The 13,552-nt window shown below is 45.4% G+C and overlaps 1 protein-coding gene across 1 annotated transcript in view; it reads left to right on the forward strand.

Annotated features, from left to right (window-relative positions):
• The first annotated feature begins 917 nt into the window (after window positions 1-917).
• Window positions 918-13,552, forward strand: part of ARHGAP20 (Rho GTPase activating protein 20) — a 54,790-nt gene continuing 42,155 nt past the window's right edge. Inside the window, exons 1-2 of the mRNA XM_086616259.1 lie at window positions 918-1,019; window positions 3,282-3,367. Coding sequence (XP_086472385.1) covers window positions 918-1,019; window positions 3,282-3,367 — 188 coding nt within the window. The remainder of the gene's footprint in view (window positions 1,020-3,281; window positions 3,368-13,552) is intronic.

The raw sequence follows: 13,552 nt of genomic DNA on the forward strand, positions 1-13,552 counted from the left end.
CATTGTGCAGCAGGAAGCTATGATATGGTTGCCATCACGGAGACATGACTCTTACAACTGGAGTGCTGCCATGGGTGACTGTAAACTCTCCAGAAGACATAGGCAAGGAAAGAGAGGCAGTGGGGTAGCCCTGCATGTTAGGGAGTGCTTTGATTGTGTAGAGCTTGATGATGGTGATGATAGGATTGAGTGTTTATGGGTAAGAATCAGGGGGAAGGCCAACCAGGCAGATATTGTGGCAGGAGTCTTTAAGAGATGAGCCTCAAGTGAGTGTGCTGTGAGCACTGCCTCAGAGAGGGTTGAGTTGCAGGGAGAGGGCTAGTGTCCCTTCTCTTGTCTCAGCCATTCCTGGAGCAGGATAAGGGAAGGTTCCAGAACTCCAGGAACAGGGTCCAATAAATAGGGACACACGCCCTTCCCCCTGCCCCCCGATTGGGGACTCTCTCCCCCGTTCTCTTCAAGTTGTTTAGTAACATGAGAGTTACCTTGATTTTCTGTAAAGCGGCATGGCTTGGGTGGATGTAACTGTGAGGGCCAATGTGCAATGTGTTCCAAGTGTTTGTTCTATAGGAGGTCCCCATTAAAGTTGGTGCTTGTTTTTGGACCCTGAGTGTTATCTCACCTTTGTCCACACTGAGGGGATTTGAAACTCTGAGTCACTCCCGCCTTTTTCCCAGGTGGGACATAGAATCATAGAATCATAGAATGGTTAGGGTTGGAAGGGACCTCAAAGATCATCTAGTTCCAACCCCCCTGCCATGGGCAGGGAAACCCTCCACTACACCAGGTTGCCAGACATGATAGAGTTGCCATAACATGACAGAGTCTGTTATAGACCACCCAACCAGGATGAAGAGGCAGATGAAATATTCTATAAGCAGCTGGGAGAAGTCTCACAATCGCTAGACCTTGTTCTCATGGGGGACTTCGACTTACCATTACTGAAATACAATATAACAGAGAGGAAAGAGTCTAGAAGGTTCCTGGAGTGTGTGGAAGAGAAATTCCTGACAAAGCTGGTGAGAGAACTGACTAGGGAAGGTGCCCCACTGGACCTGTTGTCTGTGAACAGAGAAGGACTTCGGAGTGATGTGATGGTTGGAAGCCATCTTGGGCATAGCGATCACAAAATGAATTTTCAATTCTTGAAGAAGTAAGGAGAAGGGTCAGCAAAACTGCTACCTTGGACTCCCAGAAGGCAGACCCAGGCCTGTTTAGAGTCTGGTTGACAGAATCCCTTGGGAGGCAGTCCCGAAGGGCAGAGGAGTCCAGGAAGGCTGAACATTCTTCAAGAAGGAAATCTGAAAGGTTCAGGAGCAGCCTGTCCTCATGTGCTGAAAGATGAGCCAGCAGGGAAGAAGAGTGGCCTGGCTAAACAAATAGCTTTGGTTGGAACTCTGGGAAAGAGGCAAGTTTATGACCTTGGGAAGAAGGAGCTGGCCACTCAGGAGGACAACAAAGATGTTGTGAGGTTATGCAGGGAGAAAATTAGAAGGGCCAAAGCCCAGCTAGAACTTCATCTGGCTACTGCCGTAAAGACAGTAAGAAATGTTTCTACAAATACATTAGCAACAGAAGGAGAGCTAAGGAGAATCTCCATCCAGTTGGTGGCCGGCCGCAAGTGGTGTTCCCCAGGGCTCAATACTGGGGCTAGTTCTGTTTAATCTCTTTGTCAGTGGCCTGGACAAGGGGATCGAGTGCACCCTCTGTAAGTTTGCAGATGAGTACTGCATTCAGCTCTGGAGTCCCCAACACAAGGACACGGAGCTGCTGGAGCGAGTCCAGAGAAGGGCCACAAAAATGATCCGAGGGCTGGAGCACCTCTGCTATGAAGACAGGCTGAGAGAGTTGGGGCTGTTCAGCCTGGAGAAGAGAAGGCTCCAGGGTGATCTTATACAGCCTTCCAGCACCTAAAAGGGGCCTACAGGAAAGCTGGAGAGGGACTTTTTACAAGGGCATGTAGTGATAAGACAAGGGGCAATGGCTTTAAACTGAAAGAGGGGAGATTTCGATTAGATATAAGGAAGAAATTTTTTACATTGAGGGTGGTGAGACACTGGAACAGGTTGCCCAGAGAAGTTGTGCATGCTCCCTCCTTGGAGGTTTTCAAGGCCAGATTGGATGAGGCTTTGAGCAACTCAGTGTGGTGGAAGGTGTCTCTGCCCATGGCAGGGGGGTTGGAACTAGATGATCTTTGAGGTCCCTTCCAACCCAAATCATTCTATGATTCTATGATTCTGTGACATGAAGTTGGGTGGGAGTGTTGAGCTGCTTGAGGGTAGGAAGGGTCTACAGAGGGATCTGGACAGGCTGGATTGATAGGCCGAGGCCAATTGTATGAGGTTCAACAAGGCTAAGTGTCGGGTCCTGCACTTGGGTCAGAACAACCCCATGTAAGGCTAGAGGCTTGGGTAAGAGTGGCTGGAAAGCTGCCCAGTGGAAAAGGACCTGTGGGCGTTGGTTGACAGCTGGCTGAATATGAGCCAGCAGTGTGCCCAGGTGGCCAAGAAGGCCAATAGCATCCTGGCTTGTATCAGCAATAGTGTGACCAGCAGGATTAGGGAAGTGATTGTCCCCCTGTACTCAGCACTGGTGAAACTGCACCTCCAAGTACTGTGTTCAGTTTTGGGCCCCTCACTACGAGAAAGACCTTGAGGTGCTGGCACGTGTCCAAAGAAAGACAGTGAAGCTGGGGAAGGGTCTAGAGCACAAGTCTAATGAGGAGCGGCTGAGGGAACTGGGGTTGTTTAGCCTGGAGAAAAGGAGGCTGAGAGGAGACCTTATCACTCTCTACAACTACTTGAAAGGACATTGTAGCCAGGTGGATATCAGCTTCTTCTCCTAAGTAACAAGTGATAGGACAAGAGGAAATGGCCTCAAGTTGCACCAGGAGAGGTTTAGATTGGATATTAGGGAAAATTTCTTCCCTGAAAGGGTTGTCAAGCATTGGAACAAGCTGCCCAGGGAAGCGGTTGAGTCACCATCCCTAGAGGTGTTTGACATGTAGATGTGGTGCTTAGGGACGAGGTGTAGTGGTGGACTTGGCAGTGCTAGGTTAATGGTTGGACTTGACGATTTTAAAGGTCTTTTCCAACCTAAACGATTCTATGACTCTAATATGTGACATTTTACAACCATTTTTCCCCTCCAGGGTTGCTAATGGCAATAACTGTCTTTTTCCCATAGTCTGAAATTGGAGCCTGGCTGCGACAACTCTGCATGCATGCAGTTATAGTTCCGAATCTCACCTATGATTTCATTTTGTTTCTCTTTCCAATCAGAAAATGAAGAGTTTGGCCCAAAGACGCCAGTCTGCACCATCTTTGATCTTTGTCAAAGCGCTTAACAGATCTCGATCAGTCTCAAGGTGAGTCAGTGAGTTTTGCTGCCTGTACTGTTTTGCAGTTTCTCAGCCCAAAACTTGAAATGTTTTTGAGATATTGTCTTCACCAGGTTGTCAACTGCAATTCAGGCTGCTCAACTATAAAGCCTGCTGAAAGATGTGGTAGACCCAGCCCAGACACCAGCTGATCTCCCAGAGGGGGTTTCCCCAGTGCTGCCACACTGAGCTGTTTGTACCAAATTGGGCATGCAGAGCTGCTCCCCAGTTTGCAACATTTGGGCTGCTCAGTTCTAATTCATTTGTGGCTAGCAATGATTGCCTGCTGGGGAGGTGGCACGGGCAGAAGAAAATGAATGTTTCCTACTTGCTGCCTTATACACTTGTGCAGTGTCAGGTGTAACTGAGGAGTGGTTTTGTGGGACTGCATGATTTAATCACAAATTCTGTGATTTAATTTGAGCTAAGTTTCTGTCACGGGCTGCTGCATGATACAGGCCCTCTGGGACTCTGGAAGCACCTGCTGGTTTAGGACAGTGCTGTGGGCCAGGGTCTGGTGGACACAGCCTTCTCCCGTCCAGCATTAGCAGCTTGCAGGGCCGTGTAAGTGGGTGTGTGCAGGTGCGAAGCATTCAGCATTTTTTGTCTTCATTTTCTGCCAGGATCAGCCATTCCTCCTCCCTCTTTATTCCAATGTAAAGCTGCCATAGGAATGGGAGTCTCTGTGGAGCTAGTCCTCTGTCCAGCCCTAGCCCCGACCTGCCATTTGAACCACTCTGCATACGTAACTTTTGTCTTCCTGCACTACAGTTCATTAGACTTTAAACTTACAAAACATAAATGTTTGTCGAGAAGTGAAACATCTGGTAGGCTGTTAATGCTTCCAGCTGTGTAGAGCTCTTTACGAAGAAACATGACGGAGGGAAATTAAAGTATGGCTTTGTAAGGAATATTTTTTCCTACTCTGTGGTGTGTTAAGTAATCAGTATGTGAGCTGTGGAAAGTTTTTTGTGTTTGATCCAACTAATACCTGGTTTCAAATTTGTCATCATGCAGAATTCCACAGTATTTCAGAAACCTGTGAAAGTATTCTGTGAAAACATCAGAGTTGCAAAATAGGAAAGGAAAATGAGTTGAAACTACTTGCAGGTCTTTTTGCTGGCTATGGCATAAAAGAGGAAACGTAGAAATGAATTCCTAAAGGAATTTGCACCTTTTTGTGTAGTCTAGTGGCCTGAGCCTGGGACTGAGGGCCAGCAACATGGGTTCTGATTCTGTCTGTAAAATTTCTTCTGTGGCCTCTCTGTGACTTTGTTTCCAGGTCTTTAAAATAAGACGAATGGGTGTTTTGTAGCCCTTTCATGAGAATACTGAAATTATTTAGATTGTCTGTACTACCATATGTATTCTTCATTTACTATTGTTTCTTGATTGTATATGTAACTGTGTTCATAATTGTGATACCACTTTTTTGGGCATAGATGATATATTCATAACTGAGGTTGTGAAATTAGAGATGGACTATTACTATGGGGAGTAGCAATAACTGGAGAGTACAGAGGACAAGAGATGAGATCTCTCAGTCCTTGGACTTTTCGGATTTCCTGCAGTTTATACACCTATGTCTCCACAATATCTTCCCTTCGAGCTACCTTAAGACTTACTCCTCCATATTAAGAGGATGAACTATATTCAATGCTTAAATTTCAGTCTTCTGTCATTTGCCTGCTGGAGTTCAGACATGAACATTTTTCTTCCTGCTTTTGTTTGTTTGTTTTATTGGGTGCTGCGTAAGTATCAGAAATCGGACATAGCTGGAGAGCCACTGAGAGGGATACACACTCAGTATGTAAGTTTTCACCCAAGAATTTTATGCTTTTGTTAAGCGTACGTATGTCTTGCTCATACAGCCCAGATCAGAATTGTTTCCAGATCTGGTGTGTGGAAGGATTTTTTTGTAAGGCCAGTTGGCAGAAACTTTGTGATGGTGAGGACTCAAGAAGGGAAAACATTGCCTTGTTCTGCAGTAAGGGCAATGCTTTGCCTACCCCATGGACCCCGCTGCTTTCACGATCGATGGATGCTGCCTCAGTCATCTCTGTCCTCTGCCTGTGGTATGCAACAGTTTAGCTGCTCCTGTTGTTTGGAACTGAGGACCCGGAGCAGAGCAGGTGATTTTGTAGCTTCAAAGTCTATCAGTTAGAGGGTAACACTTTGGATGGTGTTTATTATTGTTCACAGGAGCACTAATTCTCACCTGTGCCTGACTTGCTTGTTTGGCTGTGCAAATAACATTCCTCTTCATCACTAAATGGATGGATGAGTTTGAACTTTCCACTCGATTTGTTATATAAATGCTTAACTCTTGTGAAGTACTTTCTCTTAAGGCAAGCTGAAGAGCAACAAAATGTCTTCTCATGTTTTCTAATCTCCAAATGCTTCATCTCAGACCTGTCTCAGCTCTTAGTTCTTATTCTAATCGACACAGGCAGCCTGCAAAATGTGTTATTCTCCTCTGGCAGTGAACCTTAATATTGGGACACCATAACACTTACTTGTTAATGGTTGATTAATGACTTGTAGATAATAAAGCTCCTATTTGAAGTTAGCAAACATCTGTGAGGGATTTATATGAATCCTCTCACCTCAGCAGCTGGCCTACTTCAATATTTGTTGAAATTAATGAACAAGTGCAAAGTTTAAAAGGGCAGGAAATACTTACAAGCACAAGTCAGTCTGTATTTTTCTACCATTTTATATGTCAGGTGTCCTTGGTTTACATATAGGGCACTTTCATAAAATGTGGTGGCACTCATTTTGGGCAGACTTACTTTGGGGCATTTTAAAGTTTATTGATGGTATTTATTCAAAGAAACCATTGTGACATCTGGAGATGCCTATTTAGCATTCAGAGGATTAAGGGTTTTTTTAATAGTAGTGCTGTAGCTGTGATGACACAAGGATGTAAGTGCAGCGAGATAATCTAGCTGGAAAAAGCAGATTCTTGTTTGTGCTGTTGTCCTCTTCAGTCCCGAAAGAGCAGTGAATCTGAAAGTCTTGTGTGCTTAAAAGCTTCTTTTTCCCCAGCTATATCATTTGGTTTAGTGAAAGTTAAGCCTTCCTTACAAATCGTGCCTTGCCATGTCAGTCATATAAAAGGAGTTATAAGATATTTGGCCTACAGAAGAATTCTGAGATGACTGTATGGCACTGTGGTGCACAGACATGCAACCACACTGTAATCCCTGCCTCACTCAATTGTAACTGCAGGCAGCAGAGAAACGTAGTAAATAGTACAGATATTATAGTGGAATTTGGGCCCTTCCTTCCAGGAGATGAAAATATGCAGACTATTCATTGCCTCCTGTTCTTGCTTCTCTTCCTTTTTTCTGTACAGTTTCTCTTTCCTCACACAAAGTGATGAATAGGCATGTAAGGACTGTTTCACAGCATCAGATGTGATAAGGTTGGCTTTCTGGGTTGCCAGCGCACATTGCCAGCTCACGTTGAGCTTCTCACCCACCAGCACTCCCAAGTCCTTTTCCTCAGGGCTGCTCTCAATCCATTCTCTGCCCAGCCTGTACTTGTGCATGGGATTGCCCCGACCCACGTGCAGGACCTTGCACTTGGCCTTGTTGAACTTCATGAGGTTCTCACAGGCCCACCTCTCCAGCCTGTCAAGGTCCCTCTGGATGGCATACCTTCCCTCCAGCATGTCCACAACACCACACAACTTGGTGTTGTCTGCAAACTTGCTGAGGGTGAACTCAATCCCACTGTCCGTGTCACCAACAAAGACGTTAAATAGCACTGGCCCCAGTACTGACCCCTGAGGAACACCACTCGTCACTGGCCTCTGCTTGGACATTGAACCATTGACCACAACTCTTTGAGTGCGATCATCTAGCCAATTCCTTATCCACCGAGTGGTCCATCCATCAAATCCATGTCTTTCCAGTTTAGAGACAAGGATGTCGTGTGGGACAGTATCAAATGCTTTGGATAAGTCCAGGTAGACGATGTCAGTTGCTCGATTTCAGAAAGGATTCAGGTTAGTTATATTTGGCCTGGGACCTGTTCCGCAGTTGTAATTTTCCTCTTACTTTTTCTTGGTGTCCTTTAATGAAAACTGCCAACTTAATGATATACTTCAGTGCAACACAAATTATGAGCTTGAAACAGAAATGTCTGAGGCCTCGATTTAAGCATCAGGTCTTGTCATCTCAAAATAATTGACATAGAATAATAAAGACTTGTTTCAAGCCAAATATTCAGCCTTTGTTCTGCTGTCCCTCAAAACAATTTTCCCATTTGACAAAGCCCAAGCTACCAAGTTTCTGCTCTGCATTGGTGGACTTCTGCTTGCGTCTCGGATACTTCACAGGGACATCCCAATTCTGTGCTGCAGTCACTGGCAGCTTCCCCTTTCCTAATGCGCACCTCACCAGATCTTTGAAAGTGATATTTTTACATGCTGAAACTTATTAATATAATTTCACAATTTCAGAGTCTGTGTGACCATTTATAGAAATGTGTCTCTACGCACTAAAGATGTTAAAATATCAGTAATGAAACTACTCTATATTACAGTGTGAAGCGTGTTTATGTTATTTTGGTGTAAGTTAGAAGCAGGGCTGTTTTTTAAAAAATTAAGCACAATTTTTAAAAGGTTTTATGAAAAAATCTTTAAAGAACCTGAAAAGGAAGTACATAAAGAGTCACCCCCACCCAATTTTATTATGTAGCTTTAATGTTTGAAGAACTTAAAGGTAAAAACATAGGATTTCACAAGTTTCCAAAGTGGTTTTTCCCCTTCTGTACACGGAAACTGTTGTGCCATTCACAGAGACGCTGCTCTTCCTTCTCCCAACACACAGTAAGTGATTCTGGCATGTTATCTTCCAGGGGTTCCGTGCCAAATGCTAAATATCCCAGATAACGAAGATCATATGTGTAATCTAGTAATACATTCCACTTGGCGCTAGTCAAATACAGAGTGTTCCCAAAGTCTTGGACATTGTGTTTTCAGGGTTTTAGTCAGAAGATATGTGGATGATCCAAGCTATGTGACTAGATGAAGACAGAAATAGAGACTTTTAATAAATGCAAATTGCCAGAAGGCCTTAACTGTCTCTTTTTCACAGGGAAGATAAGCATTTGATGTTTCAGGCAAATCTGATTGCAGGGAGGAAGGGAATAAAAGTTCATCGCAAGAAACTAAACTTGTTAAGTAGGTATTTCAGTTGTTATCGTTTTGCTCGTTCTTCGCTCCTTCCCATGGCAGCGAATAGTTCCGCCCAGCAAAATACTCTCTGCGAGGTGCGTCTGGTTGGTGCGGCTCAGCACGGCACGGGGGCACTGAGGGAGCGAGTGCCTGCCGTCCCGGCGCACCCACAGCCATTTTGTTCACTGGCTGTCGCAGGACAAAGCCTTCATGAGCAGGTACGCCCTGAGCAGCCGCGGTCCCCTCGGCCTCTGTGGCACAGGCAGGTGTTGCCCTCACACAGACCCCCAGCACCATGACAGCGTTTGTTGGAGTGTGGAGCGGGCCTGGCACCCCCCCTGGCTGAGGCCACTCCGCTGCTGAGGTGCCTGTCCCAGTCGGTCACCATGGCAGAACCTGTCGGGTGGAGGCACGGGACCCTCGGCCAGGGCCGCCGCAGCTGCCGGTGGCACAGGGGGCACGGCCTGGGGCATGGTGTGAGACCGGTGATGCCTGGCAGCTGAACTTGAGGGGCTCTGAGGGACAGAGGCCGCCATATTGTGTGCGTGCCCGTTTCTGTGCCCGCCTTACACCTGTCATCAGTGCGGGATTTGGCCTCCGGAGCAGGTGGTGGTGTGAGAGATGGGCTCAAAACCAGGACGGGAGGCGGCGTGGACAGATGTTAAAATGTCAGTAATGAAACTACTCTTTATTACAGTGTGAAGCGTGCTTATGATATTATTTTGGTGTAAGCTAGAAGCTCCCATTCCAAATGCAGGTGTCGCAGTTTGGGTGGGAGGGGGTTCCCTCGAAGGCCGCAGCAGGGAGGTGAGGGGAGAGGATCCCGGGGTAACAAGTCACTCTGAAACTGGTGCCGTGGGCAGAAGGGGAAGATTTACAATGTTTGAGGCAGAAGTGGCTGCTGAGCAAGGCAAGCCCTGCCTGGGGGCTGTTCCCTGCCCCATGCCGTGTGAGGGGCTGATGCCTGGGGGTGGCCAATGCTCGGCATGCCATGTGCACAACTGAAACAGCATCGCTAAAGCCTCCCCCCATGCCCTTGGCCACCCAAATGGTGTGGTCACAGGAGACGGGGGCTCTTAAACACCTTCGTTCACCCTTAGGGTGAGCCCTTGCAAGGCAGTCTTTCCGAAACTGCAGGGCTCATGGTTTTTTTGGGAAGCACAAGGGCTGTCGCTATTGTCAGAGCGGTTCCCCCAGGTGAAAATCAAAGTGGCAGCACCCCGGGGGCAACCCCATGTCCTCCACTCCTCATCTTACAGTCCTTTGAGAGACTCCAATACACTCAAGAATACAGAAGAGCCATTTTATGAAAGAAAGGAAGAAAAAAGACAAAATCCCACAAAACAGTGTTTCCAAGTGTAAGGGATTAAGTACAGGCACCACTCATTTTATCTTGATTTGTGATATTTTATAGCTTTTTCCATAAAGCTCCATCTCCAGGAGTCATGTAGTTATAAAAAAATCACAGTTTCATTAGAAATCAAATTTCTAGTCATCAAGATGGAGGGAAAATCCTGTTCCTAAAGACTCAGTCAACAAAGCAAATGAAAAGTTCTTTGCTTCTGGATTTCATTTTTAGATTTAGTTCAGCCTCAAAACTTCTGATCAGGATTTTTTCTGAGATTTTTCATTTAATGAAAAGTTTTGATACTTTAACCTTTTATGCTTAATTTGAATGAGCAGAAATCTCTGTATGAGAACTTCCCCAGATTTCTCCCTTCAGTATGTCATGTTTCCCTGTGTAAGGGAATTTATAGAAAAATAGTGATTTTTTTTTAAAAAAACAACCACTATTTTGTATCAAATTGCTCTTCGTTTTTAATGGAATTGCACATAATTAAAACAACTTGTGATGATATTGTACAAGTTGTCATTTTAATAGTATTTCTAATTCATGCTTGATTTAAGCTAATTATGACACTGGAGTATTGTTTCCTTAAACCATGTGCTTGAACGCAATAGTTATTTTTACATAGTAATAGCTGGGGATAAAATTTTATTAACTGTTAACAAGGAACAAAGTGAACTTTCTGAGGCCTCAAATGGCCTTTTAACTCAGAGATTGGCATTCCTGTCCCCCTGCTGGGTTTTCTCTGTTTTGTTTTGTGTGTGAGCATGTGTGTGTATGTGTGCATGTGTTTGGTTTTGATAAAACCCATCAGTTCTTCATTTTATGACATACAAACTGGCTTATAGCAATGTTTGTACATCTGGAGATCGAAATGAGCTGCGGCTCTCAGAGATATGCTGCCTTTTTTATTAGAAGAAAAGGACTAGAGGTAAACAGAAGGAAGGCTTGGAAGCGGGGTTTTGGAGGGATTGGAGTTTAAATGAGGGATTGATTTTACAATAAATGACTAATAGTTTAACACTAGCTCTTTAAGCCGATTCCCCTTTGGGTAGAGTTGTGACAGTTTTAAGACAAGACAGCGAGGGGCATTGCTCACTGGGATGAGCACAGGGCTCTGCTTGTCCAGATGTCTCGCCGTCTGCATGTGCTTTTGGCTGTGGCCCATTTTGGGGGCTTTTTGGATTAAGCCTTGAGGTTTGGCAAAATGCAGCTGTTGTCCAGCCATTGTGTATCCCTGATTTTAGACAATAAAGTCTCTGCCAAATGACAGTCTGGCCAAGCGGTTTGGGCAGCGGCATACCTGAGGAAATCGCAGACTGACTTGCTCAGACTGCTTTGCGATCATTTATCTTGTGTAAACAAGCAGAAAGCCTCTAATGATGTGCAGGCTGATGTGCAGCCTCTGGTGCTCTCACCTCTGACAAGGGCCAGCATTAAATACGCATTGAACTCTCCTCCTGTCTGATACAGCATCACTTCTCCTGGTCCAGTTCCTTCCTCATGGTGCACAAAACTGCTGAGGAGGAGTTTTTAATGACACCATGGGAGAAGAAGTCTGTCATTAGATTTGTTCTGTGCCCATGTCTTAAGTGTTTGAGTACCAGGGGCTAGACCCAATAAAGGATAATAAGCCTCAAGGGCAAGACATGGGAATAAATTAGGTACCTGAATCTAAAATAATGACTTAAAAAACATCATCTCAGTGGCTGCCTGACCTCCCAAGTGCCTCTGTTCTTTAGGCACTCTCCTGCTGACCAAACAGCTGGAGTTGTGCTTTTGCACATCCCAGTACATCATGAATGTTGGCAGCACTGGACAGATTTTTGTCAAAGAACTAAACGCTCTTCGTGAGAGGGTCCTGAGAAGCTCCTTTCACTAGTCCACAGACCTAAATCTGCCCAGGCAAGAGCAAGGTCCTCACAAAAGCAGGTGCAAACATTGCTGTCTTTTAAACCTTTGTCCAAGTCTGCTTTTCTGGAGCATTTAGGACAGTGGTTTCTGAACATGCAATACCAGGGCTGAAGTGGGAAGAAATTAGTTGGGTACTTTGACAAGGTTTGTGCCATCTAACAAGCTCTTTGTGAAACTGATGGCCTCATGCACTTTTGATAGCTCACCCAGGTTCAGCTCTCTGCCTCCTTAGGCAGTTTATTTTCTGCTTCCCAGGAGAGTGATGTAACTAAACAAGCAGAGAGTAGTTGGAGTGGAGAAGGACATGCAATGTTCCTGGGACCAAAAATCTTATGATCACAGGAGCAAGCCTGGCTCTGTAGATGAATGGTAAAAGCACTTGCCTGGGAGGCAAGTTCCCAGGATTCTTTTTGCATATCACCCACTGACACATCCATGTTCAGCCTGTCCTGTCCCCTAGCTGAAAGTGATTGTAGGTACTGAGATGAGCGTGCTGGTTTGGATCCTCGTGCACTCTGTAGGGAGCCTGTGCACTGAACATAGACTGCATTCAGTGGGAGCAGGTGTCTCAATACATCTAGGTGCATTCTAGGTCTTCATGGCAGCATTGTTCAGAAAATGCAGAAAAGAATGGTAAAGACCTTCACCTGAATGAATAAGCAGAGCTGAGGTGTTTTCATCCACCATCCTTCCCTCTGCATTTTATTCTGGTGGTGAAAATATATCCAAAATTTTGCAAAGCATCCCAATTGTTAGAGCTCCTCTGGAAACATTTACTCATTGAGCCGCTCCAACTAAGCAACCTCACACTCAGTCCCCTCAGTTTTGCTGTCTCAGAGCAGGACAGGTTTCCCAGTGGGTGATGTGTCAAGTGTGACATGCATTTCTACAAGGAGGTCATTAATAAGACATAGGATCATGCAATCATAGAATGGTTTGAATTGGAAGAGACCTCAAAGATCATCTAGTTTCAACCCCCCTGCCACAGGCAGGGACACCTTCCACTAGATCAGGTTGCTCAAAGCCTCATCCAATCTGGCCTTGAATACCTCCAGGGATGGGGCATCGATAATTTCTCTGAACAACCTGTTCCAGTGTTTCACCACTCATTTTAGAAAATTTCTTCCTTAGATCTAATCTAAATCTCCCCTCTTTCAGTTTAAATCCATTGGCCCTTGTCCTATCACTATATACGCTTGTAAAAAGTCACTCTCCAGCCTTCTTCTAGGCCCCCTTTAGGTACTGGAAGGCTGCTGGAAGGTCTCCCCAGAGCCTTCTCTTCTCCAGGCTGAACAGCCCCAACTCTCTCAGCCTGTCTTCATAGGAGAGGTGCTTCAGCCCCCAGATCATGGCAAGCTGTTCTGGTATATCAAAGCCTTAAATAAACATGGGGAAAGAAGTCATCATGGGAAAGACTCTTGTGTTTCCCTCTTCTCCAGGTTACCATTCTTTGCAGGTAACTGAACCGTGCCCACTTCTCCCTTACGTAAAGTAATTCCTATCAGGTGCAGGGATGTGGGGAATCCTTGAAGAGCTTTTTTCCCCCACTGAGATCACTGGTGGAATAGAAACGTCTGACTAACCTGCCAGAGCAGCTATGTGAAAAACTCATTGAATATGTAGGCAGTTAGTTATAGGAGAGCAAACAGGTGCGCGTGGCTGCAGCTAATTTGTCTGCTGGCTGTTCATGAGGAATCTGGGTCATTACACTTGCAATAGCTGGCAG

The sequence above is a fragment of the Tauraco erythrolophus genome, chromosome 1 (assembly GCF_009769465.1).
Source record: "Tauraco erythrolophus isolate bTauEry1 chromosome 1, bTauEry1.pri, whole genome shotgun sequence".
In the NCBI taxonomy this organism is placed as follows: Eukaryota; Metazoa; Chordata; class Aves; order Musophagiformes; family Musophagidae; genus Tauraco; species Tauraco erythrolophus.